The sequence below is a fragment of the Sorex araneus genome, chromosome 3, assembly GCF_027595985.1.
Source record: "Sorex araneus isolate mSorAra2 chromosome 3, mSorAra2.pri, whole genome shotgun sequence".
Lineage (NCBI taxonomy): Eukaryota > Metazoa > Chordata > Mammalia > Eulipotyphla > Soricidae > Sorex > Sorex araneus.
Genome location: NC_073304.1, coordinates 27,979,919 through 28,006,173, shown reverse-complemented (window position 1 = coordinate 28,006,173; position 26,255 = coordinate 27,979,919). Strand labels below are relative to the sequence as shown.

The window sequence follows — 26,255 nt, the reverse complement described above, 5'->3', positions numbered from 1 at the left end:
CGAGTACTGTGGGCAGTCGCCACTCCCAGCTTCTTCCGGGTCCCTTCCCCCTGCACCCCTATTGCCGAGCATCCCGAGCCCGAGGGGGAGCCGGAGAAGCAGCACTCACCTCAGGTAAGTGTGTCTTGGCCGGTGTCGGGGCTGCGGCCGCCTCGCCAGCCTCGCTCGGGGCGGGAGGGGGGAAAGGCCGGAAAAAGGGGCGGGGAGGAGCCGGACACGTGGAACACGGACCCAGCGCTTAGTGGCCTGGGGCTGGGGGGCCGGCAAGTCCCCACGTTTGTGGGATTAGTGGACGCGGGAATCCGGCCTTGACATGGGGAGTTGGATCAGCAGCAAGTACCGGCGGAGAAGTTCCACAAGTTCTTACTGCTCAACAACTCTCACGAAGCTGCCTTCTTTGGTGGGAGGTGGGGGCGGAGAGGAGGCCACACCGACTGTGCATGGGAGGCACTCCTGCCTCTGTGCTCAGGGATCACTCCTGGTGGGACTCGGGGACACAGCCCGGGGCGGCAGCGTGCAAGGCCAGCGCTTTATCCCCACCCCACCCCCCGCCCGCCTCCCCCGTTCCACCCCTCGGGCCCAGGTGCATTGTTCTTAAAACTCTGAAGGTGCCACCCAATGGGACTTCGCTGAATTTCGGACTCTGGGCGGCGGTTCTCCGTAACAGCTCAGGGATATTAAGCGCTCACGAAGTGCTCAGCTCTGTGCCGCTTTACATATTTGTAGTTTTGTGCACCGCATCTCTTTGGAGTACGCAGCTGTACCTCTGTCAATCACGGGAAGAGGTCCAGAGGTCCGGTGAGGTTGTCATTTGCTCACGGGAGTCTGATAACTGCAAGGGGTGGAGCCAGGGTTGGAGCCCGAGGTTCCCCTGGTAACCGGCAAACCCAAGGTTTGGAGAAAGCTGCGCCAGCCCGGAAAGCGTCTGTTCCTCCCTGGGGATCTCAGAAAACCGGGGGTGGGGGGGTGGGGGGGGGTAGGGGGGGCGGAAGGCAGCACTTGATGGGGGTGGGGTGGTCTCCAGTCTTGGGAATTGTATTGCAAGAAGGAAAAAAAAGTGAGGCAAAGGAAACTAAATTCCAGAGTGCTCAACGCTAGCTTTAAATAACAATAAGTCGTAATTGGAGTGGCTTCCTGTGAAAGTCACTAGCCAAACCTCAGGACCAAATCACTGAGCTGAGACTTTTGACCACTTTATGCCTTTTAGGATGTTTCTTAGCCCTCTTAGCCTGCGTTTTTTCTTTTGTAAACTGGGTTAGAAACACTTTGGCGGACAGACAGGCAGGCAAGATCCCTCCAGAGGCCATTTGGTTTGTGCCTTTACAAACCTGCATGAGTATGTTTTGTCTTTCAGTCCAGGAATCTGTCATCAATATACTTGTTAGAGATTTTCTGTGGTTTTGTTTGTGTTTTGGGGGCCACACCAAGCAATGCTCTGGGGTCATTCATGGTGGACTCAGGGGGAACCATATGGGGTTCTCGAGATCCAGCCTGGGTTGGCTCCATGCAAGGCAAAAATTCCCTTTTCACTGGGAATTTTTCCAGCATTACCCCTCCCCCCCACACACTTTTTTTATTTTTGCAGGAAGGGGGGTTGGGGCAATACCTGGTGGTGCTCAGTTTACTGCTGGTTCTGTGCACAGAGATTACTCCTGGCTGGGCTCTGAGACTGTATGGAGTACAAGAGATTAAATCTGGCTCTGCCACATGCAAGGCAATGAATGCCCTGCCTACTGTACTGTCTCTCCAGCCCAACCACTTTAAACTTCAAAAAAATAAGCTTGTTTAGGCAATGACTGTGTCTTCCTTTTGTCCTCCCCAGCCTAATCTTTAGGTTGTTGGGTTTGTAGATCAGGTGGAAGGTGCCCTGGGGATCAGCCCCAGGGGATTTATTGCACCCTCTGGAACTCTCTGATCTGCAACCTGGCCTTTTTCCACACTGACTTCCCCTGCTCTCTGTTAAAACCTGATGACTACAAATAGGATAGATGCTTAGAGACTTCTTGCAGGACCTTCCTGGTTACACTTGCACTAGGGCCAGGATTGTGACTTAGTAGTAGAGCATGTGCACTTATGCGGAAGGCCCTGAGTTTGATCCCCAGAACCACAAAAATACATGTTTTTGTAACTACTGTATGTGTATGCATTATAGTACCTCTGCAGTAAATTTTGCTTGGCTTTGGAGGCCATACCCAGTGATGTTCAAACAATGCCTGAAGGATGCTGTGCCAGGGATGGAAACCAGGACTCCTACATACAAAATGTGCACTAACAGTACCAGAGCCATAGTACAGCAGACAGGGCACTTTCCTCTCATGCGGCCAACCCAGTTTCACTCTCTGGCATCATGGCATGGCATTCAGGAGTGATCCCCGAATGCAGAGCTAGGAGTAAGCATGGCCCCCAAACAAAAAATTTTTGGTTTTGTTTTACACCATCCCTAGTGGTGCGCTGGGAATACACCGTAGTTCCCTGCTAGGGCAGGGGAGGGTGTGGCAGGGTGTCACTCCCGGAAATAGTACTTGGGGGACCCAGTGGTGCAGGAGATTGAACCTAGGTATCAAACCTGGTCTCCTGAATGCAGAGCATGGGCTCCAGGCCCCCCTCCATATTCATGTCCCTTTTTTAAAAGCCTTGCCTAAAACAGAAAGCTCTATCACTCAAGCTGTAAATTTACCTTTCAACAAGTATGGAATCAGAGGAAACAACACCAGTATGCCAATATATTACAAATGTGTAAGGCATAAATTTTACTTTAAATAAAAGTCACGCTCATCCTGATTCTGGTTTTAAAACAAATAAAACTGTCATATTAAAGTATAATATATGATACTACAGCTTTTGGAAAGCTACTGATTTGGTGGATGTTATTTAAGAAAACATAGTCACATGGAACGTCATAAATCACTTAAAGCTCAGTATGAATTTTGCGGAAGTTAATAAAAGAATAACCATCACTCTTTCTGAAAATATAAAATGGGGTTTGAAGCTGTAGTACAGCAGATCAGGTGCTTGCCTTATAGACAGCTGATCCAGGTTTGATTGATCCCAGTACCCCATAGGGTCCCTAACCCTGCCAGGAGTGATCCTTGAGCACAGAGCCAGGAATAAACCCCAAGCACCACGGGATAAGACAGAAAAACTGTAAATACATAACAGGCTTTTGTTAAAAAAGAAAAGATGGAGGGTTTAATGTGAGCCTTTATCAAGCCATATAGGATAAGAAGCAATTATTTACGACAGAAAAATAGGCTTTCAAGTCACTGTCACCCCGTTGCTCATCGATTTGCTCGAGTGGGCGCTAGTAACGTCTCCATTGTGAGACTTGTTACTGTTTTTGTCATATCAAATACGCCACAGGTAGCTTGCCAGACTCTCCAAGAGGGGCGGAGGAATCGAACCTGGGTTGGCCGCTTGCAGGGCAAATGCCCTACCACTGTGCTATCGCTCCAGCCCAGGCTTTCAAGTAGGTTAAAAAAAAAAGTGGGGGGCCGGAGCGATAGCACAGCGGGTAGCGCGTTTGCCTTGCATGCGGCCGACCCGGGTTCGATCCCCGGCATCCCATATGGTCCCCCAAGCACCGCCAGGAGTAATTCCTGAGTGCAGAGCCAGGAGTAACCCCTGAGCATCGCTGGGTGTGACCCAAAAAGCAAAAAAAAAAAAAAAAGTGGCCCAAAAACAAAAGAAAGAAATCTTAATTGCTTTGGGTTTGGGGTTGATCACCTAGTAGCAGTAACTTATTCCTGGGTCTGTTCCTGGCAGAGTTTTAGGGGGCCACATGCGGTGCCAGGAATCAAACCTGGGTTAACTGGGTGCAAGGCAAGTAAGTGCTCTCTCTCACGCTCTCTCTCTCTCTCTCTCTCTCTCTCTCTCTCTCTCTCTCTCTCTCTCTGTTTCCCTCCCCCCCAAAGAAGTAGCTTCTACTAGGGCTGGCGTGCCAGCTCAAGGGTCCCCAAGCACTGCATATATGAGGCCCAAGTTCATTCCCAAGCTCTGACATCCATCCACATTGTAGCACATGAAATGAATTCAAATTTATATAGGGCTGGCTGGAAGAGTTAGAATAAAAATTGGGTGAATCAGGAGGAGAGATGGGGTTGGGTCTCAAGGCTGTCCTGCTGTAGTTGACTGAATCACAGGCTGGGGCCTGGTCCTGGTGGAACTTTAAGAAAGCATCGTGATGTCTCCAGAGGTCTGCATGTCAGCCTCAGGGATCTCTCTGGAGGGCTTGACGTTTGCTGTTTTCGTCCATCTGTGACTGGACCTAGTTTAACATTAAATGCACCGTGCAAAAGACTATCCCTGAGTGTTAGGAGACAGGGCAAAGTCTGAAGGGGAGTGAATGACTGGAAAAGATACATGTGGGGGCGCTGGGATGTGTCTGACCTGATTCAATTTCCTCTGCTCCATGGTCCCCTGTGCACTGCCAGGTGTAGTGACGGAGATTCCCTGGTACTGCAGCGTTGTCTGGGTTTCTCCAGTACTGTAGGGCTAGATCAGCATTGCATCTTTGGACCTCTGAGCTGGACTGGCCACCTGGTTGACTGAAAATCACCGATAGGGTCCTTGAATCTCCCTAGTACCACTGGGAAAGCCACCCCCCCCCCCCCAAGAAAAAAGTAAGAATGTGTGGGGCCAGAGAGAGCAGGTTGGGCAGCTGCCTTGCACACAGCCAACTCAGGTTCAGTTCCCATCCCCCCAGGGCCCCCCCCAGTAAGAAATGAGATTCCAGAGCCAAAGTTAAGTTATGAGTACAATAGGTGTGGTCCCAAAATCAACCAGCCAAGGGGCTGGAGCGATAGCACAGCGGGTAGGGCGTTTGTCTTGCACGCGGTCGACCCAGGTTCGATTCCCAGCATCCCATATGGTCCCCTGAGCACCGCCAGGAATGATTCCTGAGTACAGAGCCAGGAGTAACCCCTGTGCATCGCCAGGTGTGACCCAAAAGGCAAAAAACAAAAACAAAAACAAAATCAACCAGCCAAGCAGAAAGTATGGATATATAGAACAAGAAGGAGTCTTTAATGCATGCCCACTTGCACTGGGTGTGTAACTTGGAGTGGAGTTATTGGCATTGTGTGTGTGTGTGTGTGTGTGTGTGTGTGTGTGTGTGTGTGTGTGTGTGTGGTGGGGTGGGGTGGGGAGGGGAGGCTCGGGGAGTTTGGGTTACACCTAGCTGTGCTCAGGAGCTATGGTGATGCTTGGGACCATACGTGGTTTGGGGGATCAAATCAGAGTCTGCTGCATGCAGGGCAAGCACCTTGAACCCTGTGCTTTCTTGGACCTATTAGCAAAATTATTGGAGCATATAATGACTATATTGTTGATGGGGCCAGAGCGATAGTACAGCGGGTAGAGCATTTTCCTTGCACATGGCTGATGTGCGTTTAATCCCTAGCATCCCATATATTCCCCCCCCTCCCAGCACTGCTAGGAATAACTCCTGAGCATCACTTGGGTGTGACCCAAAAACAAACCCCTGAAAATTATATTGTTGAATTTTTGAGAAACTGACAAAACTGTTTTCCAAAAGAGCCGCAGTCCTTTTTATACCCACCAACAGTGTGTGACTTCAGCTTTGTGCTGTTACCGTGTGTCTTTGGTGATTGCGATGATCTTCATTTTTCAATTTTTTTCATTTCTGGGGCTGGGGGTCACACCCACCAGTGCTTCGGGACTGACCGCTGGTGGGGCTTGGGGAGCCGTGTGCCATTGTGGGGATCAAACCGTTGTCGGCTGCCACGTAAGGCAAGTAGCTGAGGTCTGAGGGTGACGCACCTGTGTGGCGGCCGGCACCGGGAGGTGGCAGTCAGAGAGGACACTTGTGGAAGGTTTCCTCTATTTTGATTTATTTGGGGGAGAGGTACCACATCCAGTGGCTTGTGGGGGGCTTTGTGCTGGGCTCAGCCCCGGGGGTGGAGGACTGCGCGAGATGTTGGGGATCGGATGGGGTTGGCCGCACACCAGGCAGGTGCCTTCGCCCCACGTACGCTCTCCACGCTCTCCAGCCCGTGTCTGATTCTGGCCTAGGTCTCCGCAGGGGTGAGTGTTGGCCTCAGGTGGGGAGGGCACCCGGACAGGCATCTCCCACTTCCCCTCTCTCTCCAGGAGCAGCCATGCCGCCCCGGCGGCGACGCAGGACAAGATGCCGGCAGCAGACCCCTCCGGTCCAACAGCGCACCCCGACTGAGAGGCAAGTGCCCACCCTTGGGCTGTCCCACCCCGCCCTGCCCCTGCGTTTGCAGCTCATGAGCGCTTGGGGCTCTGCATTTCTACCTGCCTACCACCATGTGTGAAGGGGGTGAGGACAGCCACACCTGCAGGGCTTAGGGTTTACTCCAGGTGCTGAAGGTTCGTTCCTGGTGGGCTCAGGGGACCTATGAGATGCCAGGGATCAAACCCGACTCAGATATGTGCAAGGCAGGCGTCTTCCCTGCTGGTCTATCTCTCTAGCCCCAGCACTCTCTATATGAGGCAGAACTTTTTTGCCTTTTTTTTTCCCCCTTTTATTACACCCAGCGATGCTCAGGGGCAATTTCTGGCTCTGATCAGGAATTAACTCCTGGCAGGGCTCAGGAGAACATACAAATGCTGGGGATCAAACCCAGGCGAAGCATGCGCCTTTCCCACTGTAAGGTCACTCCAGCCTCGAGCCCGTTCTTTCCTGCTGAGGTTCTCAGTGTTGTGTATGAAGCTGCCACTGGGGCTCCGGGCTCCAAGATGGACCTCACTGGGTCCAGAATGAGGTCCGTCCCGCTCAGCCCAAGTCCCAGGTGTGAGCTGTATGTAGAGAGCTCAGAACCATGGCCAGTGTTTGTGTGTTTCATAGCAAAGAGTCAGGGGTGAAGTTATGGATTGGGAGCGGGGGTCAGGGGGTACCCCAGGCCTCCATGCCCGAACACGCAGCATAGCTCAAGAGAGCCTGGCCTTGGGCACAGTGGCATGGGGACAGGCCAGACTGCCACCTCCGGGGCGCCTGTGGATAGAACGAGACAGCCTAGGAAGGTTGGCATCTGTCATATGACGCCTCATTCCTCCTCGTCCCGCTGCCTGCTCTGAGCCATCAAAGGGGAAACAAAGAATTTCCGCTGCAACCATCTGCAGTTAGTATTTGCAGGCAAAGGAGAAAGTCACATTGCTGGGACCTGTTTTTGACATTTGTATTCCCTTCCTGGATGGGGGGGGGCCGGGAGACACACAGCAGGACAGCCGATGGTGGTAGGGGAAAGGCCAGCTTATTTAAAGAGAATCTTATCAGTGTTTCAAAAATCATCTCTCCTTTCCCACCCCCCAACCCCCATGGTGATATCCTTCTGCCTGTAATTGCCACAGGGCCCCTTGCCGCTTTGCAAATTGCACCTTTGAACCACAGCTTCATCCCAGTTCCTGAGTACATCACTTCTATGCCCCGAACCCCAGTTCCTCCATCTCTGAGGTGGGGGACCAGATTCAGTTCGGCTGAATGAGACTCACCCGGCCTGCAGCTGCCATGCAGCTGACAGATGGGCCCCACTGCTGAACTTCTTCCTGGAAAACCTCAAAGCCATCTCAGAATGCTCCTGTGAGATGGAAAATAGACAAGACCATCATGTGAAACCCTCCTATTGTCACTGTCACTGTCATCCCATTGCTCATCGATCTGTTCGAGCGGGCACCAGTAACGTCTCTCACTGAGAGACTTATTGTTACTGTTTTTGGCATATCCAATACGCACAGGTAGCTTGCTAGGCTCTGCCGTGTGGGCTCTATACTCTCGGTAGCTTGCCGGGCTCTCTGAGAGGGACGGAGGAATCGAACTCGGGTCGGCCGCGTGAAAGGCGAAAGCCCAACCGCTGTGCTGTCGCTCCTATTAAAAAAAAGGGGGGGAGGGGGAGATAAACCAGTACCCTGCCCTAGCTGGAGTACTTGGAGTAAACTGCTTTCCGGGAAAGAGGGGTCAGTGCTCCCACGCTATCAAAAAAGGTTGGGGTGGCGGCTACGGAGCTGCCCCATAGTCGGAGAACAGCTGGGACCCAGCCCTCTGCTGCCTGCCACTGTCGCTGTTTCTCGGCAGGTGTGATGTACGGGCTCAGGATCCCAGCCACAGTGGCCTTGGTGGTGACAGCGAGGGCCCGTCAACCTCGTCCAGCACAGCAGGGAGCTCTTCTGCTCCAGGTAAGGCAGCAGCAGGACCCATACCTGGCCCTGGCCCTGCCACCTTTTCCAGCCCTAGGAGTCGCCCCCTGCAGGGCAGGGTCATTGGGGGGGGAAAGGGGGGCACCTCCGTGCAGGCGGGCCATGCTGGAATAGTTTCTCTCCCCTTCCTCGGCAGAGCTGCCGGGATTTTACTATGATCCCGAGAAGAAACGCTACTTCCGTTTGCTGCCTGGACACAACAACTGCAACCCCCTCACCAAGGACAGCATCTGGCTGAAGGACATGGAGAGCCGAAGGCTGCAGCTGCTGGAGGCAGACGACAGGCAGAAGAAGGTGGGGGAAAATAAAAGGGGGGGGGGGCTGGAGAGATAGCACAGCCGGTAGGGCGTTTGCCTTGCACACGGCCAACCCGGGTTCAATTCCCAGCATCCCATATGGTCCCCCGAGCACCACCAGGAGTAATTCCTGAATGCAAAGCCAGGAGTAACCCCTGAGCATTGCCGGGTGTGACCCAAAAAGAAAAAAAAAAAACCAGAAGAGGGTGGGGCCCAAGTGGAGGGGCAGAGTGGTGGTGGTGTCCTGCCTGTCCCCACGGGATCCTGACAACGGGCGTCTCCTTCCTCCCGCTGTGGCCAGGCTCTGAAGCACGTTGGACTTCCCTGAGGAAGCCGTGGGGCACCATCGAAGTGGCTCTGGTTGGAGGCCAGGGCCTGTCCCTTCTGGGGATGGGGAATCAGGACCCTGCGGTGGCGAGAGGGATGGTAGGCTGGGCAGTGCCAGGCTCCTGTGGCCAGAGCAAGGCCTTCTGCCCCCACGTCCTTCCTGTGGTGGGCGCTGCTTCCTGCTGAGGGTACCAAGGGGTCCCCGACAGTTCTTCCATGCACCCCGTAGAACCCAACACCTTCCACCCCCTGACAGCCAGCTTCACTCAGCCCATCCCCCTGTTTTCCTTTTTCACGTAGAGAACGGCCCGGATAGGATGCAACGCCTCTTCATTGCTGCAAAGAAGCAAACTGGGTTTTCTCAACTTCAACAGCTACTGCCGGTAAGACAGTGCTGCTAGGTTTCATTCCGGAATGTTCCTCTGTCTGAGAGGCAGCCAGGATAGACTCTAGGAGGACCCCAGTTTTGGTCCCTGGCACTGCTTGTGGTCCCCAAACACAGACAGGTATAAGCCCTAAGCATTGCCAGTGTGACCCACCCACCCCCCAGCCCCCCCAAAGTTCCAAAACACCATTCCCATGTTACCATACCTACATTTCCCCTCCTTTCGAGCTGTTTCCCAAGATGTCCATCCATTCAGTGGATGCTCGTGTGCCAAATTCTTTCTGATCCTGTAATTCCACCCCGGGAGGTGGGTTGCTGATTCCAGAAGAAGACTGTGGCTCCACAGATTCGCTCTGGGCAGAGCTAGGTATCATGTGGCCTGGCTCCCTTTGGACCTCTGTTCCCCCCTCTCCCCTCATAGAGTCTCTGCCCGCCCTGCAGAGGGCCCACATCTCTTATACCTGATTCCCTCCTGCAGAGCAGAAGTGAGCAAGATCTGCTGCTCCCCCTGAAAGCTTGGTCTTGGCTGGACATAGGACACTGAGGCGGTGGGGAGAAGGGGAGCCGTGAGCCAAGCCCCGAGGGGCTGGGCGCCCCAAGGCCTGTCGGCTTGTTTCCTTTTATTCCAGGGTCTGTGGGCCCTGAAGTGCCGGGCCCCTGCCCCAGCCCTTTGAGCCATCTCTCCAGCCCCACAGCTTGGGTCATTCCTCAGGCACATTCTCTTTGACTCACAGAGCCACATTCCATCTGCTGCTCGCCTGAGAGACGCACCCTGGGCAAGCGCTTCAGAAACGCAATGCATCCCCAATCCGGCTCACGTTTGATTTTTGAATTGGCTTTTTTTTTTTTCCTTTTTTTCTTTTTGAGTCACAACCCCCGATGCTCAGGGGCTACTCCTGGTTCTGCACTGAGGAATTACTCTTAGCGGTGCTTGGGGGAGTCATGTGGGATGCTGGGGATTGAACTCAGGTCAGCTGCTGCAAGGCAAACGTCCTACCTGCTGTGCTATCGCTCCAGGCCTTGAATTGGCATTTTGGTTGTTGCACCGGCACAGACCTTTAACTGTGGCCAGATTTTTTTGCAACCACCATACTTGGTGACGTGATCCCATGTGGGGTGGAGATTCAGAGTTTAAGAAGCTTAAAAGAGTTCTAGGGGCCAGAGCCATTGTACGGTGGGGAGGCCTTTGCCTTGCACACAACTCACCCAGGTTCTGTTCTCCCCGTGTGGTCCCTCCTGGAGTGATCCCTAAGCGCAGAGCCAGGAGTAAGGCCTGAGCAATGCCAGGTGTGCCCCTACCCCCCCAAAAAAAAGACTAAAACTGGGGATCAGGTAGGTAGTTCACTACTGGGGTATGATCTTGGCCCATAGGCACCCCCACCCTGGCTCCCAATGCCACCAGGTGTGGCTTGCAGCCCCCGGCATTGCTGGGCTCTAACATTGAACCCTGGGGCCAGATTGACCAAATCTCACTGAGAGCAGCCCCTGGGCAGCCCCTCGCCCGGCCCTGCCCCAGCCTCAACTCCCAGCAGAAACAGAGTTTGAAAATGGAGACTATTTGGGCCGTGTCTGTTGCTGGGAATATGTTACAGAGCGGTGGCCAGTGAGGGGAGCTGGTCTTCAGGGGCGGGACCCTGAGTCGTCTTCACGGATTTCTAGCTGTGGCTTCCTTGTTGTCCCTCTCTGCCCGCTGCAGTTTAGCGCACGAGCTGCGGGTGAGCTGCATGCAGAGGAAGAAGGTCGTCATTCAGAGCTCGGATCCTTCTGCTCTGGCAAGCGACCGATTCAACCTCATACTGGTGAGCGCGGGTGTGTGATGCCCCAGCCCTACCTCTACACCCCCCTGTCGCCGGGACGCACCCTTGGCTTCCGTGGTCCTGGCATCCACTTGGTAGTGAGGCCTCAGTGGCCACCCACAGGCCACCCACTGGCCAGTGCTGAGCAGATGGGGCAGGCTAGGTTGTGACTGTCATCTGCGCCCCCCCCCCCCACACACACACACATACACCAAGGTGTGTCTTGGGGACATTGGCAGCCAGCATTGATGCTGTTGCCTTTCCCTTAGGAGGTGACACACAGCTGCCCGGGCACACTGTGGGCAGGGGCAACCAAGCCTTCCTATACCAGTAGGATTTGGCTGTGGAACCAGAAGCCAAGTGCCCTTGGTCCCCAGAACACAGGTCCCCTTGGTCCCCAGAACACAGGTCCCCAGGCTTGCTGGCCTTGCCCCAAGTGGCCGTGGCCTTCAGACCCGGGTCCCTCGGCCCGCAGCTCCCTCACCTCGTTGGCGGGAGTGAAAGTCTTTGGTTCAATTAGAGCAGGCTGGGAACCAGGGGCTAAGGACAGGAGGGCCAGGGCAGGAGTGGCCAGACTGCTGGACTCCGCTGGGAAGGTGAGGCCTAGGGGGTTGCGGACCAGGAGCCACAGCCCTGAGAGCTGCTGGCTGGTCTGGGGGTTGCCACTCGGGAACAGACCCTGAGACCCCCACCGCAGGCCCCCTACTCCAGGTCAGAGGTGTTGGGGGTCAGGACTTATGTCCTCTCCTATGACCTTATGCCCTCTGTGATGTGGGGTACCAGTTGACCTGAATGATAGAATGCCTGGTCGCACCCTGCCCAGAGACCTGGACGGACTCTGAGAAGGGCAGTTTGCCCCTCAGGGTCCATTTTTCAGGCCAGATGGTTTCTTTGGAGCGTCAGTCGAAGTGTTCCCTGCCCAGAGCACAGGCGTCTTCCTCCCACCGCCCCCCATTCCCCCGCATGTGTTCGTGCGCCTGTGTTCTGTGTCCGAGGCAGCGTGGGGCGCCGCAGAGTCTGGGGGTGTGCTTTGAGATCATCAGGAAGGGCAGCTTCTCCCTTCGCCAACGCTGCTGCAGTGGGTGGGCTTCTCCCTCCAGCTGCAGCTGGAGCCCGAGTCCGCCCCAGAGCTCTCAGAGTGGACACTTGGGACTCACGGCGACCATGGTTGCCCTGTTGCTGTGTTGCCCTCGAGTGTGTGCTGGGACCCTGTTGGGTTCTGATTGAGGTCAGACCTTCCCCCCCTTCCAGTTTCCAAACACCCCACCTTGCTCTGGTCATAGCTGTGCCCCGAGTGCCGCCCCCAGCCAGGGACTGTCAGGTCATCGGCATATTCTGGTGTCCAGGCACACTCGCCAGGTGGACGCGCAGCAAGTGTGGGGCGCCAGGACGCGGGGCTTCTCTGGGCCAATTTTGAGGCAGCCTGTTGTTCACATGCCCCCCAGGCGAACTCCAGCAGCGACCAGCTCTTCACGGTGAACGATGTCCGGGTGGGTGGCTCCAAGTACGGCATCATCAACCTGCAGGGCCTGCAGGGCCCGCGGCCACGCGCGCACGTGCACGAGAACCTCTACTTCACCAACCGCAAGGTGCGGGCACCGGGGGCTTGGCGAGTGGGGCTCCAGAGCTGGGGGTGGCTGGTGTTTGGGGAAGAAGGCAGGACTCGGCCACCCGAAAGAAATGAAGGGGTTTGTTTGATTTGCGATTGGGTGTTTTTTGTTTTTTTAATCACACCCAGCGATGCTCAGGGGTTACTCCTGGCTCTACACAGGAATTACTCCTGGTGGTGCTTGGGGGACCGTATGGGATGGCGGGGATCGAACCCGGGTGGGCAGTGTGCAAAGCAAACGCCCTACCCGCTGTACTCATGCTCCGGCCCAGTGAAGGTTTAAACTTTGGGAACCCATGAGGGAGGCAGAAGACTCCGGGCATTTCTTAGCCAGGAAGAGGGAGGACTCCGCGAAGGAGGGGCTGGGCACAGAGCTGGTCTCACTGGCTGCACAGGGGCTCGAGTGGCCCTTTGGGACGAGGCGTGTGCCACACCTGCAGCTGCCACTGCATCTCCATCGGGTCAGGAGCCCGGCTCCCTGCCCCTGGACAGCCACCCCCAGAGGACCCATGTTTACAGGGACTCAAGATGCCAGGTGGGGGACAGGTTGAAAGTGAGAAATGGTGACCCCCTTCAGAGTGAGGCTTGTCCCTGCAGACCCCACGCTGGGGGTGGTCACTTCCATACGTGGGCCTGAGCCCTGCAGGACTTCCCCGTGCCCCACTGCGGGTCGCTATCGGCTGGCCTGACTCTGCCCTGCCCTGTGCCTCCTCTCCAGGTGAACTCTGTGTGCTGGGCCTCGCTGAACCACCTGGATTCCCACGTCCTGTATCTTTTGGCAGATGAAGAGGTTTTGGGGGCTTAGCCCACACCCTGGTGTCTTGGGGCTGGTCACCGAGGGCCTGAGTCTGGGCAAACGTGGGTTCCCTCGGTTACTGAGAGCCCCCGCCTGGAGGGAGGCCTTGCTGGCGAACTGCAGAGTCTAGAGTCAGTGCTCCCATCGGCAGAGGGTGGAACTGGAAGGGGAGTCTGGAAGCACTGGGGAGCTGGGGGCGGCCAGGTGGGCCCTGGGGGATGGCTGGAGGAGGCAGGCCCCGGAGACGGGGCCCCTTTGCCCCGAGCTCTGTGGGCCCTGCCGCAAGCAGCCCATTTCGGAGCACTCGACACTAGCCTCTGCCTTCCCCGAGCGCCTTCGGAGCTCTGTCTGCCAAGAAGTGCAGCGACAAGGAAGCTGGGCCCCGGTGGTCCATGATGGTGCTCGGGAGGCCTGTTCTTGCTCTTCTTGGGGACTGAGTTCCTGACGCTGCGCGAGCCCTCCTCCCTCACCTGCTTCAGGCTCTGCTAGAGCTCGGCCTGCCTTCACGTCTGCGTGTGCGCGTGGCCTGCCCTGGGCCACAGCTGGTGATTCAGTCAGAGCCTGTTGGTTGAGACGTGTTTGGGTCTCTCTTCTTTTCTTTCTTTCTTTCTTTTTTTTTTTTTTTTTGCTTGTTGGGTCACACCCAGCAATGCTCAGGGGTCACTCCTGGCTTTGCACTCAGGAATTACTCCTGGCAGTGCTTGGGGGATCATATGGGATCGAACCCGGGTCGGCCGCGTGCAAGGCAAACGCCCTACCCGCTGTGCTATCGCTCCGGCCCCTTTCTTTTCTTTTTTAAATTTGCTCTATAGCACTCTTTATTTCAAGAGATTTTATTTCACTGGTTTTTTGTTTGTTTGTTTGGGAGTCCATACCCAGCTGTGCTCAGGTAGGTCCAGGGGATCATATAGGGTTCCAGGGATCGAACCCAGGTCAGCTACATGTAAGGCATGATTTTATCACCGTACTCCCTCTCTGGCCCCCTCAAAGAGTTTCAAAGCCTAAAGAATACTAGAGATCTGAGACAAATGTCAGTAGGGGGAGTCACACACAGTGCTGCTGGGGGCCTCCTCCTGGCCCTGGTCAGGGGTCACTTCTGGGCAGTGCTCAGGGAACCTGCATTGCCCGGGAGAGGGTGGGGGAACATGACACAAACATGCAAGGCACAACCCAGCCCCTGATAGTACTGTTTCGTTTTGTGTTTGGACCACACGCAGCTGTCCTCAGGGCTTCACTCCTGGGTCTACACTCAGGAATTACTCTGGGCAGTGCTCAGGGGACCATATAGGATGCTAGGGATTGAACCTGGGCCAGCCGCATGCAAGACTAGTGCCCTCCGGGCTGTGTTATCACTCTGGCCCCTGGTTATACATGTTTACATGGAGGGAAACGTAAGACTTCCCTGTAAGTTGACATTTTCCTGTGGCTTTTATTTGTTGGGTGCCAAAGCATCTGTTACTGCGAAGGTGTTAGCACCCGGGAAGCACCAAGCCTGAGAAGAAAGCAGAGCCTTACTTGCTTCTGATGTCAACCAGGGCCAACCAGGGTGGCATTTCCTCAGGATCTTCTCAGTGGGCTGAGAGTTGGGGGAGGGATCCTTGGGGTTAGGAGAGTGTTGTTAGGGCTGGAGACAGCACAGTAGGCAGGGCACTTGCCTTGCACAAAGATGGTCCAGGTTCAATTCCTAGCACTCCATATGGCCCCCGGAGCACCACCCGGCGTGATTCCTGGGCACAGAGCCAGGAGTAACCTTTGAGCATTGCTGGATGTGACCCAAACACCCCCCGAGCCCCACACACAAAAAAAAGTGTAGTCTAGTGTAGCATTCTTTGACCTTCTCATCCCTGTGGGTCCATGCTAGCCCTGCACATGGACCTGGTTCCGGTTAGTGAGGCCCTCTGCCCCCCGGTTCAGGTACAGCATCAGGCTCTAGTACCCCTGCTGCTGCTTCCATCACCCTTGACGAAAATGGCACCTAGTTCAGACCTGCACTCAGCCTCTCCTTGTCCCAGGTGACGGTGGGGGGCTAGGCCCAACACACTAGGTTCCCTGAAGTCCAGGCCCTAACCCAAGAGGACCCTGGGTCAGGACTCTCCCTGCATCCTCACCCCGAGGTTGTTTCTTGGGGGTCATTCCAGCAGCCTCTATTGGAGAGCTTTCACTGGGAACACAATAAGTCCCCCCACCTGAGGATTTGGCCCTGGAGTCATCCCCCGCCCCCATCGCTGCTGCTGTGGTCAGGGTTTGTACACGCTTGGCTGTGGTGCTCACTGGGGCTTGCATGCCATGCCAGGGTATGTGTTGTGTTCAGAGGATGCCCCTGGTCGCACAGTATGGGACATGTGTGCGATACTGGCTCTCAAACAGACCAGCCCATGGAGCTATCTCTCCCAACCATCATGTCATTTTCTGCCCACCCCCCCCACCCGCCCCCCGTTTAAAAGATCAGAAGAGGGGCTGGAGCAATAGCACAGTGGGGAGGGCGTTTGCCTTGCACGCGGACGACCCAAGTTCGAATCTCAGCATCCCATATGGTCCCCCGAGCACCGCCAGGAGTAATTCCTGAGTGCATGAGCCAGGAGTAACCCCTGTGCAACGCCGGGTGTGACCCAAAAAGGAAAAAATAATAATAATAAAAATAAAAGATCAGAAGAGCATGGCTCAGTAGTCAAGTGCATGCCTTTGCATGCGGAGGACCTGGGGCCACACGTGCCCTTCTGAACGCCACCAGGGGTGGCCCACCCAAAGGGAGAACCATGGGAAGGAGCCAGGGCCGGACGTAGGTCTGCAGTAGAGCGCTTGGCCTTGCACGTGTGAAGCACTGGGTTCGGTCCCCAGCACAACCCAGAACGACCAAACATAATAGAAAATGGAGCATGTCCTCTGCAGGCGGTGAAGGGTACCGGTGCCCCACCTCCTCCCAGAGGAGAGCCTTGTACTCAACTCTCCTTGACAGCTTTGCCAGGCTCTGCCTCCTGGGCATCGCGGAGACACCCGGCTGTGCCACCCTGCTCCCAGCCTCGCTGTTCGTCAGCAGTCAATCAGGTGCGGGTCCGAGCAGGGCCCCAGGGGTGGTCTGAGGGGGGCGTCTGGAGTGGAGGCGGGAGCTGAGGCCAACAGGGCCGGGACAGTGCAGGAGCAGCCAGGTAGGACACGCACTCAGAGCGTGTTTACCTTCCCGTGCACCACCTCCGCCGCCCTGAGGGTCACTTCAGCAGCCCTGACAGTGGAAGTCTGTCCGGGTACAGGAGGGCACCACGTCGCTTTGTGCTGCCTACACCAACCATTCAGAAGATGTTACTGCCCTGTGCCAGGCGCTCATAAGGATCTTTCAGTTCTTGCCGGCTGAAGGCAGGTGGGCTTCCTCCTCCGGGCAGCCAGTCTTTCAGTCCTTCGTGACTTCATTGCAATGGAGCGGACCAGGCCCTGAGCGGGTTGCAGGCCCTCCTGGATGATGCCAGGCTGACCAGATGGCTCCCGGTGCAGCTTGGTCACCTGGGGACGGAGTGAGTTCATACGCACTGGGCCTGCTGCCTGACATTCTTGTGGGCCTCCCGCGAGCTCGGGAATCAGCCAGAGTCTCAGAACGTGACAGTTCCAGAACTATCACCTGTAGTTAGAAGTCAGGCTCGTGGCTCCCTCTGGGGAGGGTTTGCAGGTGGAAATTGGAGGGGGTGGGAGAGAGACCTGGCGATATTTCTGGTTTTGTCGATTTTGGGGCCACACCTGGCAGTGCTCTGGGGTCCCTTCCATTTCTGTGCCAGGGACTGAACCCAGACTTCCTGTCTGCACAGCGTGTGCTCCCACCCATTGGGCCATCCTCATCCCCAGAACGTTCTACTTAATATGGGTGGTGGTTACATGCTGTGTTAACTCTGTGATAACTCTTTAAACTGTATCTTATGGTTGTCAGCAGTTGGTTTTGTGGTGGTGGTGGTGGTGGGAGGGGGTGGTTGGGCTATATCCGGCAGTGCTCAGGGGCATCTCCTGACTGTGCTCAGGAATCACCTCTAGCAATGCTCAGGGGACCATATAAGGTGAACAGGGGTGAGCACCTTCTAATACTCTCTCTCTAACACCTAAGCTGCCACCGCATGATCTGGGCCCTTTTTTCACCTTTTACCCATAAGAAGTTTTTTGAAGGAGACATTCTGGGTCGGAATGATAGTATAGGGGATAAGGCACTCGCCTTCCACACTGCTGATCTGGGTACAGTCCCTGAAACCCCATATGGTCCCCTGAGCACTGTCAGGAAGATGTTCTGCTGGGGGTCACCCAGCCTCCAGTGAGATCCCGCCTGTGACCCCAGGGCTGCTGTGACCCAGCTGCATGCACTCAAGAGTAACCATTTGAGTCGGAGCCAGGCCACCCCACAGTTCCCGTGAGCTCCCACCAAACCCAGAAGGGGACTCCTTGGAGCAACTGTTTCTGACAGCTCCCCGAGTGGTGGCCACCTGGCCCGGTCCTTGTCCAGGGCAGCCATGCTTCCTGTCCCCTCATTCCCAGCAGGAGGAGACCGGCCCGGGATGCTCTGCAGCTTCCGGATCCCCGGGGCCTGGTCCTGTGCATGGTCCCTCAACACGCAGGCCAGTAACTGCTTCAGCACAGGTGAGCCACCCCACCCCGTGGCTTCCAGCTTCCCCCCCAACCCGGGACGGGACTTGGCAGTGCATCTGCTCGGACGCTTGTCTCCCCGACCCATCTCTCTCCCTTAGGCCTGTCTCGGCGGATCCTGGTGACCGACGTGGTGACGGGGCACCGGCAGGCGTTTGGGACCAGCAGTGATGCCCTGGCTCAGCGGTTTGCGGTCCAGGTCAGTCGGGCTAGGGAGGAGTGAGGGGAAGCTTGTCAGGAGTGGAGAGTTGGCTGGATCCCAGAGCGGATCCCCCGGGTGGCATCATTCGTCCCGTTGTAGGGAGCAAAAGGGAGACCTGGGGAGGATGTGTGGACCGCTTTGTGAGGACGTCTTGACACGAGTGAAATCGCATCCTTGGCTGATCCAGGAAGACCTGACTCAGCTGATTTTAATCAACTTCCCATTTTGTTGTTAGCATTTTGTGAGTTCAGTGAGAGGGACAGACAATGGCTTTTGTTCCAGAGTTTCCTATATCGCTTTCAAGTTGTATATTTCATACATTGTAAAGTCTCGATGTGGTAGAGATCGTGCCTGTACAGAAATACATGTCTCTGATTTGGGGACAGTCCCTGAAACCCCCTGAGAGCTGTCAGGAAGCTGTTCTGCTGGGGGTCACCAGCAGAACATTTTTTTAATATAAAAAATAATTATAATTTTTTTTAATTTGTCTTTTGGTTTGGGAACCACATTCAGCAGTGCTGAGGCTTACTCCTGGCAGGCTCGGGGACCATACAATATTGCCCGGGTCAGCTGCGTGCAAGACAGATCTGCTGTACTTCACTCTAAGCCACAACACCTTTGTTTAAAGTGAGGTCTGTGCCCTGCTTGGGCTGTGTATAGAGAGTCTTACTCCATTTCAACACCCTAGGTCTTACCTGGCTCTCCTACCTGTGTCTGTCACCCCAGTTTGCACAGATGCCCTCGGTGGGCCACGGGGCGGGCACTGGGGTTCCCATTGGAGGTCACAGGACTGCGGGTCCCTCACCCTTCGCCGCCTCTTCCAGCCTTGCTCCCAGCGGGTCTGGGGGCAGGAGATGAGGCAGGCTCGCTTTCTGCCTACCCCCCCTGCCAGCCTGAGTAGGGGGTGTCACCCTCTCTCGTTCCACAGGCTCCTTTGCTGTTCAATGGCTGTCGTTCTGGGGAGATCTTTGCCATCGATCTGCGCGCTCGAAACCAGGGCAAAGGCTGGAAGGCCGCCCGCCTCTTCCACGACTTGGCCGTGACTTCGGTGTACATCTTCCAGGACGAGCAGTACCTGATGGCGTCCGACATGGCCGGAAAGGTGAGGGGCGCGCTGGTTTCCTGGGGCCACAGAGCTGGTAGCCCAGGGCCCGCCAGCAGGGAGGAGGGAGGCGGTGAGGCGCGGCAGAGAACACTGGAAAGCGGGCAGGACAGAGGCCTCCGGAGACCAGGCGAGCAGTCAGCTGGAAGCCTGGTATGGCCGAGATACACTGAAAGCTATGTTTGGGTTTTTGGGCGTTATTTTGTTTTTGTCTTGGGTTTTATGTTTTTTTTGGGGGGCCATACCCCACCTTGCTCGGGCCTTACTCCTGGTTCTAGGCTCCGGCTTGCTCCTGATGATACGCAGGTGAGGGGCATCAAACCCAGGCTGAGCTCGTGCAAGGCCGGCACCCTGCCCACCGCACTATCGCTCGGGCTCTAGAAACTGGTTCCAGTGCTTTTGCCTGGCTATGGGGGGGGAGTTTGGTGGGGTTGGGGTTTCCCTGACCTGGAGAGGTCTCTGGGCAGCACCGCAGCCTCCCTGCCTTGTGTCTGGGACTCGCCAGCTGCCGGCTGCCCTCCATCAAAGCAGCCCCCTACCCCCCCCCCCAACCCCTCCAGATCAAGCTCTGGGACCTGAGGACCAACAAGTGTCTGCGGCAGTACGAGGGGCACGTGAACGAGTACGCCTGCCTGCCCCTGCACGTGCACGAGGAGGAGGGGCTCGTGGTGGCAGGTAAGGCAGGCGGGGACGCTCCCCCCACGGGGTGGGTGTCTATCCTGGTGATTTCTGTCCCGTTACACGCCGGGCCTGACCATGTGCTTGAGCCACCTTGCAGCATCACCCATGGCCCGACCGCCCGTGGCCGAACTGCTGTCCCTCCCGAGGGGATCTGGGCTCCATCTGCCAGCCAGTCTCGGGCCCTGTGGAGCAGCGCTGCAGGGTTACTTATCCCCCCAGGAAGTTAGTTCAAAGCACATCTGGTGACCCTTTTGTGCACAGGAAATCAGCTGCCTGCCCTCTAGGCCCAGGGGCTGTGTAGTCGCTTGATTTGGGGCTTTGGGGCCTCGCCCACCCAGCCGTGCCCAGGGGTTACTCCTGGCTCTGCACTCGGCAATCATTCGTGGCGGGGCTCGAGGGGCCATCTGGAATGCCGGGGGTCGAACGAGGTTAGCCACCTGCAAGGCAGACGCCCTCCCCTCTGCTGTTCTTGCTCCAGCACCACCCCCGACCCAACCTCATCCCGTGCTCCCTCTGGAACACCAAGAGTCCCACCACCTGGGCACCCTGTCACTGTGAACACTGGGGGGTCCTTTCCGCCCCAGAGCCCCTTGGAGTCTCTGGAAGCACCTCTCGATGGTAGTGACTCCCCCTCTGTGGAGATGCCCCCTCTGCCCACGACCCACCATGGACCCTCTGCTCTCTCCTAGTGGGCCAGGACTGCTACACGAGGTTCTGGAGCCTGCACGACGGCCAGCTGCTGAGAACCATCCCCTCCCCTCATCCCACCTCCAAGGCCGACATTCCCAGCGTGGCCTTCTCGTCTCGCCTCGGGGGCGCCCGGGGGGTGCCGGGGCTGCTCATGGCTGTCCAGCAGGACCTTTATTATTTCTCCTACAGCTGAGCAGTGGGGAGGGGGCAGGTGTGGGGGATCCTGCCGAGGCCTCACACGTGCATCACGTGTGTGCTTAGTACCGGTTTTGCAGGGTGCATCCTGGGTAGGGGGGTGGGGGCATGCAGCCCTGCCACCACGGCCGCCCGCAGCATTTGACATGGCTGTTCCATGTACCTGCACCCGTCACATGCAGACACTGGTCAAGCTGGGGGATCTCGGAGCTAAACGGGCCTTTTCATAAAAGGCGCCTGTCGCCATTTCCTTGTCTTGTTCAATGCCTTAGAATAGTCATAGTTTTTAATCACACACACACACACACACACACACACACACACACACACACACACACACACACACACACACACACACGTGCACTTTTCTAAGGACCGAAGAGCGGCAGTAACTTTCAGTAAGTGAAAGCTCTTGGTTCTACCAAAAGCCCTTTGGCCAAGGATGTGGTTCAAGTGGCAGAACACATGCCTGGTACATGTGAGGCTCTGGGCCCCGTGCCCACTAGCCCAGTGCCCTGCCCAAGCACTACCAGTGTTGGCCATCGTGCCAGTCACTCCTGGACGCATGCATGCACGCACACGGCTGAGTGTGGGCCCTGAGCACTGCAGCGACAGAGCACCGGAGCCTAATGCTGACCCAGGCGGGGTTGGCAGCGTCTGGGCCCCTGGTAGACCTCTGTACCTCCGCGGGCCAGCTGAGACTCAGGGAAAGGCTTGAAGCCAGACTGCAGAATTCTGCACCGCGAACCAACTCGCAGCAACCAGTGCTGTGGGTGTCTCCTCGTGGCCGGCCCTGAGCACGGGAAGGAGAGCAGCGTCTCTGGCTGGAGACAGACTTCGCCATGCCTTGGGCAAATGCACCCTGTCACAGTGACTTGACTGTCCGAGTCCAGGGCCTCGTCTCGAAGGGGCACAGCTCTCGGCTTTGGGGATCCCGGGAGATGCTTATTTGAGATGCTTATTTATGTTCTCCCCGCAATAAACTAGGAAGGACTGTGGTGTGGCCTATCCTGGTGCCTGACTCCTGTTGCTCAGGGCCCCCTACTTACCGACCAGGGGAGGGGGAGGAAGCAGGGAGACAGGCCACTGTCCCCCAGGCCCTCTGCACTCCATGGGCTCTGCCCCAGGACCTGCCAGCAGGAGGGGGGGGGAGTAAAATGATGTGGGGGTGTGGGCTTTCTGGCCCCCATTCCTGCTCCTTGTGACGTGGCTAACTACCTGATAGGAGGGTGTTTTCCTTGCATGCCACTGGATAAGCACCTGGCTGGTTGCCAAAATCTCATCCGTTGCATCTTGTAGACTCCGTCACTCTAAGTGCAACCCTGGCACCTGATCTGCACACATGGCTGACGGGAACAGGTGTCTACAGCTATGGGTACCTTGCCTAGAGCACAAACGAGCTCACTGGGTGCACAGCCCTGACCCGAGCATCCACCAGGACAAGATCTGCTGCTGAGAGCCGTCTGGGTAGCAGTGCGGTGTGTCCTCACTGTTTTGAGAGCCCATGTTACTGTCACTCTCAAGCCCCCACTTGCATCCCTCTCCGCACTCAGCTTCATGCAAGGCGAACGCCTCCCCACTGTACAATTGCTCTGGCCCCAAAGTGTATGTGTGTGTTTTTTTCTTTTTCCCGTCACACCTGGCGATGCACAGGGGTCACTCCTGGCTCATGCACTCAGGAATCACTCCTGGTGGTGCTCAGGGGACCACATGGGATGCTGGGAATCGAACCCAGGTCGACCACGTGCAAGGCAAACGCCCTACCCGCTGTGCTATCACTCCAGCCCCCCAAAGTGTGTTTTAAACCAGTCATTAAAGACCTTACATCGCACACTCATCAGTCAGCTGCATCCTTCAGCTATCAGGGTCAGGGATACCCACGTGGGGAAAGGAACCAGGAGGCCCTGGTTTGCAGAATGACCTGTATCTAGGTGCAAGCTGATTGTGTGATCTGCTTGAAAACAACTATGTGTGATGTATGTGAGTCAGGCGTGGATTTTTTTTTTTTTGGCCTTGCAAACTACCTGTGGCGTATTCGATAAGCCAAAAACAGTAGCAAGTCTCACAATAGAGACGTTACTGGTGCCCACTCGAGAAAATTGATGAGCAACGAGATGATTGTGATAATGTGTATAACAGTGATGGGCTCCAGGGCCTCACACAGGAGGGGTCCGTGTTTCCCCAGCCCCTATGACTCAACACCGACCACCTTCCACTCCTGCTAGTCTGACCAGTGTAAGGAAGGGGGCCCAGGCAAACGCTTTTGCACCCTTTCTACGTGCTCAGAGACGTCCCCATACACAGGAAATAGTAGGTACACAGACCAAACCCTTCCCTTCTCCCCAGCCCGGGCCCTTCTGCCCTAGTCATCCTCAAAGGAGAGAGGAGGGCAGAAGGGATAGGAGCAGGAAGAAGAGGAGAAGGAAGAGGGTGGGCAGAGGCCAGTGTGTCAGTGGCCGCAAGGAGGAGCCAGGGACAACACCCAGGAGGTGGGTGGGCAGGGGAAGGAAGGAGGGGAAGAGACTGTTGGCCAACACTCCCAGGAGCTCCAGAAAGCCTGCTGCAGCACAAGAGTTCCTGCCGCTGGGGACCGCCCTCTGCCAGAGAGGAGCCACAACACACGGGCAACTTCCTGCCAGCACCCACAGCAGTGCACCTGGGCTCCCCACTTGGTGCCTGCCCCAGCCTTCCCTGTTTGCTAACCCACCCCCCAGCCCAGCCGCACTCTGGGCCCACACCCACTATGGACAGCTCTGGGGAGTGAAGGACCAGACACCTGGATTGGCGGGCCTGCCTGAAACCCGTTAGCGCACAAGCTCTCAGGGAGCCTCGGGGAGCCTGGCGGTGCAGTCAGGAATCACTTATGCTGGGGCTCGGAGGACTGTATGGGATGCTGGGGATTGAACCTGGGTCAGCTGCACGCAAGGCAAATGCCCTACCTGCTGTACAGCTCCTAAACAGAGCTCTTCACCAATAAAGCTCTTACCACACCCTCCCAAGAGCCATCTGCCCGGAAAGCCACCAGCTTCTGTCCCATTTACCGTAGAGGGGGCGCGGGACTTCCCGACGGAGCCAAAGGAAGGAGCCAGCAGCATCTGCGTTCACAGGAAGATTCCTTTATAATGGCGAATTTGATAATACATGGTTCTAGGGGGGGCCTCAGTCACGGGGCCATGGGGGGGCAGGAAGGGAGCAGGTCTGAGAAGGACAGACACATCCTCGAGCTCCGTCACGTGGACGCCCAGGGATGACCGCCAAGGCCGCCCCCGGAGTCCTGCCCGCCCACCAGTTCAGTCCAGAACGAGGTCGCCTTGACTCCTGCGCTGAGGGGGGCCCCTGGGGAGACGGTCCCCGGGCGGCCAGGCTCTCAGCACCACAGTCTCTTTTCCAGTCGTGCCAGACACGGGGGTCCAAGCGCTCAATGCGAAACAAAGTTCATGTGGCTTCTCTTGTGAGGACAGGAGAGAGAATTTGTTCTTAATGATCTGTTGAATTATTCATATAGACTTTTAAAAAACAACTAACAGTCCGTTCTGTGCTCTGTTTCCCTGGAAGATTTCTCATGATCACCCCTCAGCCGCTGCAGGGGGCGTGTGTCTGGGAACAAGGAATTAAGACACTTTAAAATAAGCGATAAAAACCCTAGTGCAACACTCAGAAGCAGATGGTGGGCTCCGGGGGGCCAGAGCGGGCGAGAAGCGGGGGCTCCAAGTCGGGAGCGGGGTGGGGAGGGTGGGGGGCGGGGAGCAGCCTTTGAGGGAAAGCCGGGTGGACGCACAGACAAACATCAGCAAGCAGGAAAGGGCTGGCTGGGCCCGGCTGCCTTCTGGGCCCCGCCCCAGGTTCCAGGAACACCCTGTCACCTGCACCCGCATGGCTCAGGGCCAGAAGGACCCTGCGACCCGCCCTCCACCCGCACCGGTGACCTGCACACTAAGCTGGGTGGTCTCGCATGGACTCGGGCTGGGGAGGCGTCAGGATTTGACACGCCCCAGCACCTGGCCCAAAGGCTGCGCCGAGGCCCGTCCCTGGGAGGCTCCCTGGCCCGGGCGGCCAGCAAGCAGGGTGGGGGCAGGGCAGGAAGGACAATGCAAGGCAAGAAGCTTCCAAGGAGCAGCCCAAGGGGACTGTCCCCGCAGTGGCTTTGGAGCTGGCTCGGTTTGTGGGGGGAACCGAGGGGGAAGGGGAAACCTACTGCCACTGCCACCGCATCGTCCCTGCACTGGGGACAGCCTGGCCCATCCTCACCGCCAGCAGCAGCGTGAATCCATGCCAGGCTCCTTTCACGGGCAGGAATGGGTGGATGTGGCTGTGTATGCTCCTTATTTATTGTTAACATAAATGCAATGGATTCAGGTTCCTTCCCCTTGGCGGGAGGGCCGTATGCCTCGGGGCCCGCTGCCAGGCTCCCCTTGGCTGGCCATCTGCCCCCCACCCCCACCCCCACTCCCTCCCACCGAGGAAAGTGGCCCCAAGCTGAGTGGAGAGGACACACACGATGGGTGGAGGGGCCTAAATAACCTCAATGAGATTTCTGTTTCTAACCCTGAGAACCTAAGGAATTGTGAAGGACTCCAAGAGGGAGCTGGGGTTAAAGGTCACCGGGCTTTTTATTGCAGTTAAAGCAGACTCGGACAGGATGGTCCCAGCCTCGCGAGGGGACGGCCCGGCGGTCGTGGGAGCACTCGTCACAGAAACCCTGTCCGCAGGCCCGGCAGTGGTGCTTGGAGAGCTTGACGCTGAACTCCTTGCGGCAGTTGTGGCAGTGCAGGATCTCGTGGTCGGGCACCCAGTACGCCGGCCGGGCCGCATCCTTCACCAGACCTGAGGCAGAGGGGGAGCACGGCGGGCGGGTGAGCGGGCCTCCGAGGGCCTCCTCACGCCAGTCCTGACAAGCTGCCCACCTGCGGAGCCTGGCGAAACGAGTGCCCATCACCCCACTCCCCCAGACCCCGATCTCTGTGTGTATACAGAGCTCTCTGGGCAGCCCCCAAGGATAGCGACTCCTGAGAGCTACAGGGCTCTGCACAAGGAGGAAGTCCAGACGCTGGAGCGAGACCATCTCGGCTCAGGGCCACAGAGCGGGGACGGGGAGGCAGCTGCAGGAAGGTGGGGGATGCGAAAGCCCCGGGGTTTAGGCTGATTCCCTGAACCACCCAACCTCCAAGAGCAAGGCGGGAAGACAAGAAGGAACGTGTCCAACACACTGGCCCAGGCCCTGAACCCCCGGAGAGCTGGGCAAGGCAGCGCCTGGGGAGCCCGGCTGGCAGGCCCCGTGCCCAGGCAGCCCTGCCACCCCCAGCCCCCAAGGGCAGATGCCACCTGAACTTCAAGCTCGGGCAAATCCGGCCGTGCCTCCCCGGAGCCCAAGGGTGTATCACCTGCTC

General features: G+C 56.9%; 2 protein-coding genes across 5 annotated transcripts in view; one reads left to right on the top strand and one right to left on the bottom strand.

Annotated features, from left to right (window-relative positions):
- The first annotated feature begins 42 nt into the window (after positions 1-42).
- Positions 43-21,874, top strand: DCAF4 (DDB1 and CUL4 associated factor 4). 2 transcript variants are annotated; one of them, XM_055133727.1, is made up of 14 exons: positions 43-114; positions 6,109-6,193; positions 8,054-8,154; positions 8,312-8,469; positions 9,099-9,181; positions 10,880-10,982; positions 12,425-12,568; positions 13,307-13,356; positions 16,350-16,429; positions 17,894-17,992; positions 18,100-18,197; positions 19,129-19,302; positions 19,863-19,977; positions 20,673-21,874. In XM_055133727.1, the coding sequence occupies exons 2-14, from the start codon at positions 6,117-6,119 to the stop codon at positions 20,864-20,866; spliced, it is 1,476 nt and encodes a 491-aa protein (XP_054989702.1). In that variant the 5' UTR covers positions 43-114; positions 6,109-6,116; the 3' UTR covers positions 20,867-21,874. The 2 variants fall into 2 exon arrangements, with proteins under 2 accessions (XP_054989702.1, XP_012789069.2); XM_012933615.2 differs by having other exon boundaries at positions 17,891-17,992.
- A 2,088-nt stretch (positions 21,875-23,962) lies between these two features.
- The window catches only part of ZFYVE1 (zinc finger FYVE-type containing 1), a 66,186-nt gene continuing 63,893 nt past the window's right edge, over positions 23,963-26,255 (bottom strand). For all 3 annotated transcript variants that reach the window (XM_055132045.1, XM_004612300.3, XM_055132046.1), the window contains exon 12: positions 23,963-25,692. In XM_055132045.1, coding sequence (XP_054988020.1) covers positions 25,460-25,692 — 233 coding nt within the window. In that variant the 3' untranslated portion in view covers positions 23,963-25,459. The remainder of the gene's footprint in view (positions 25,693-26,255) is intronic.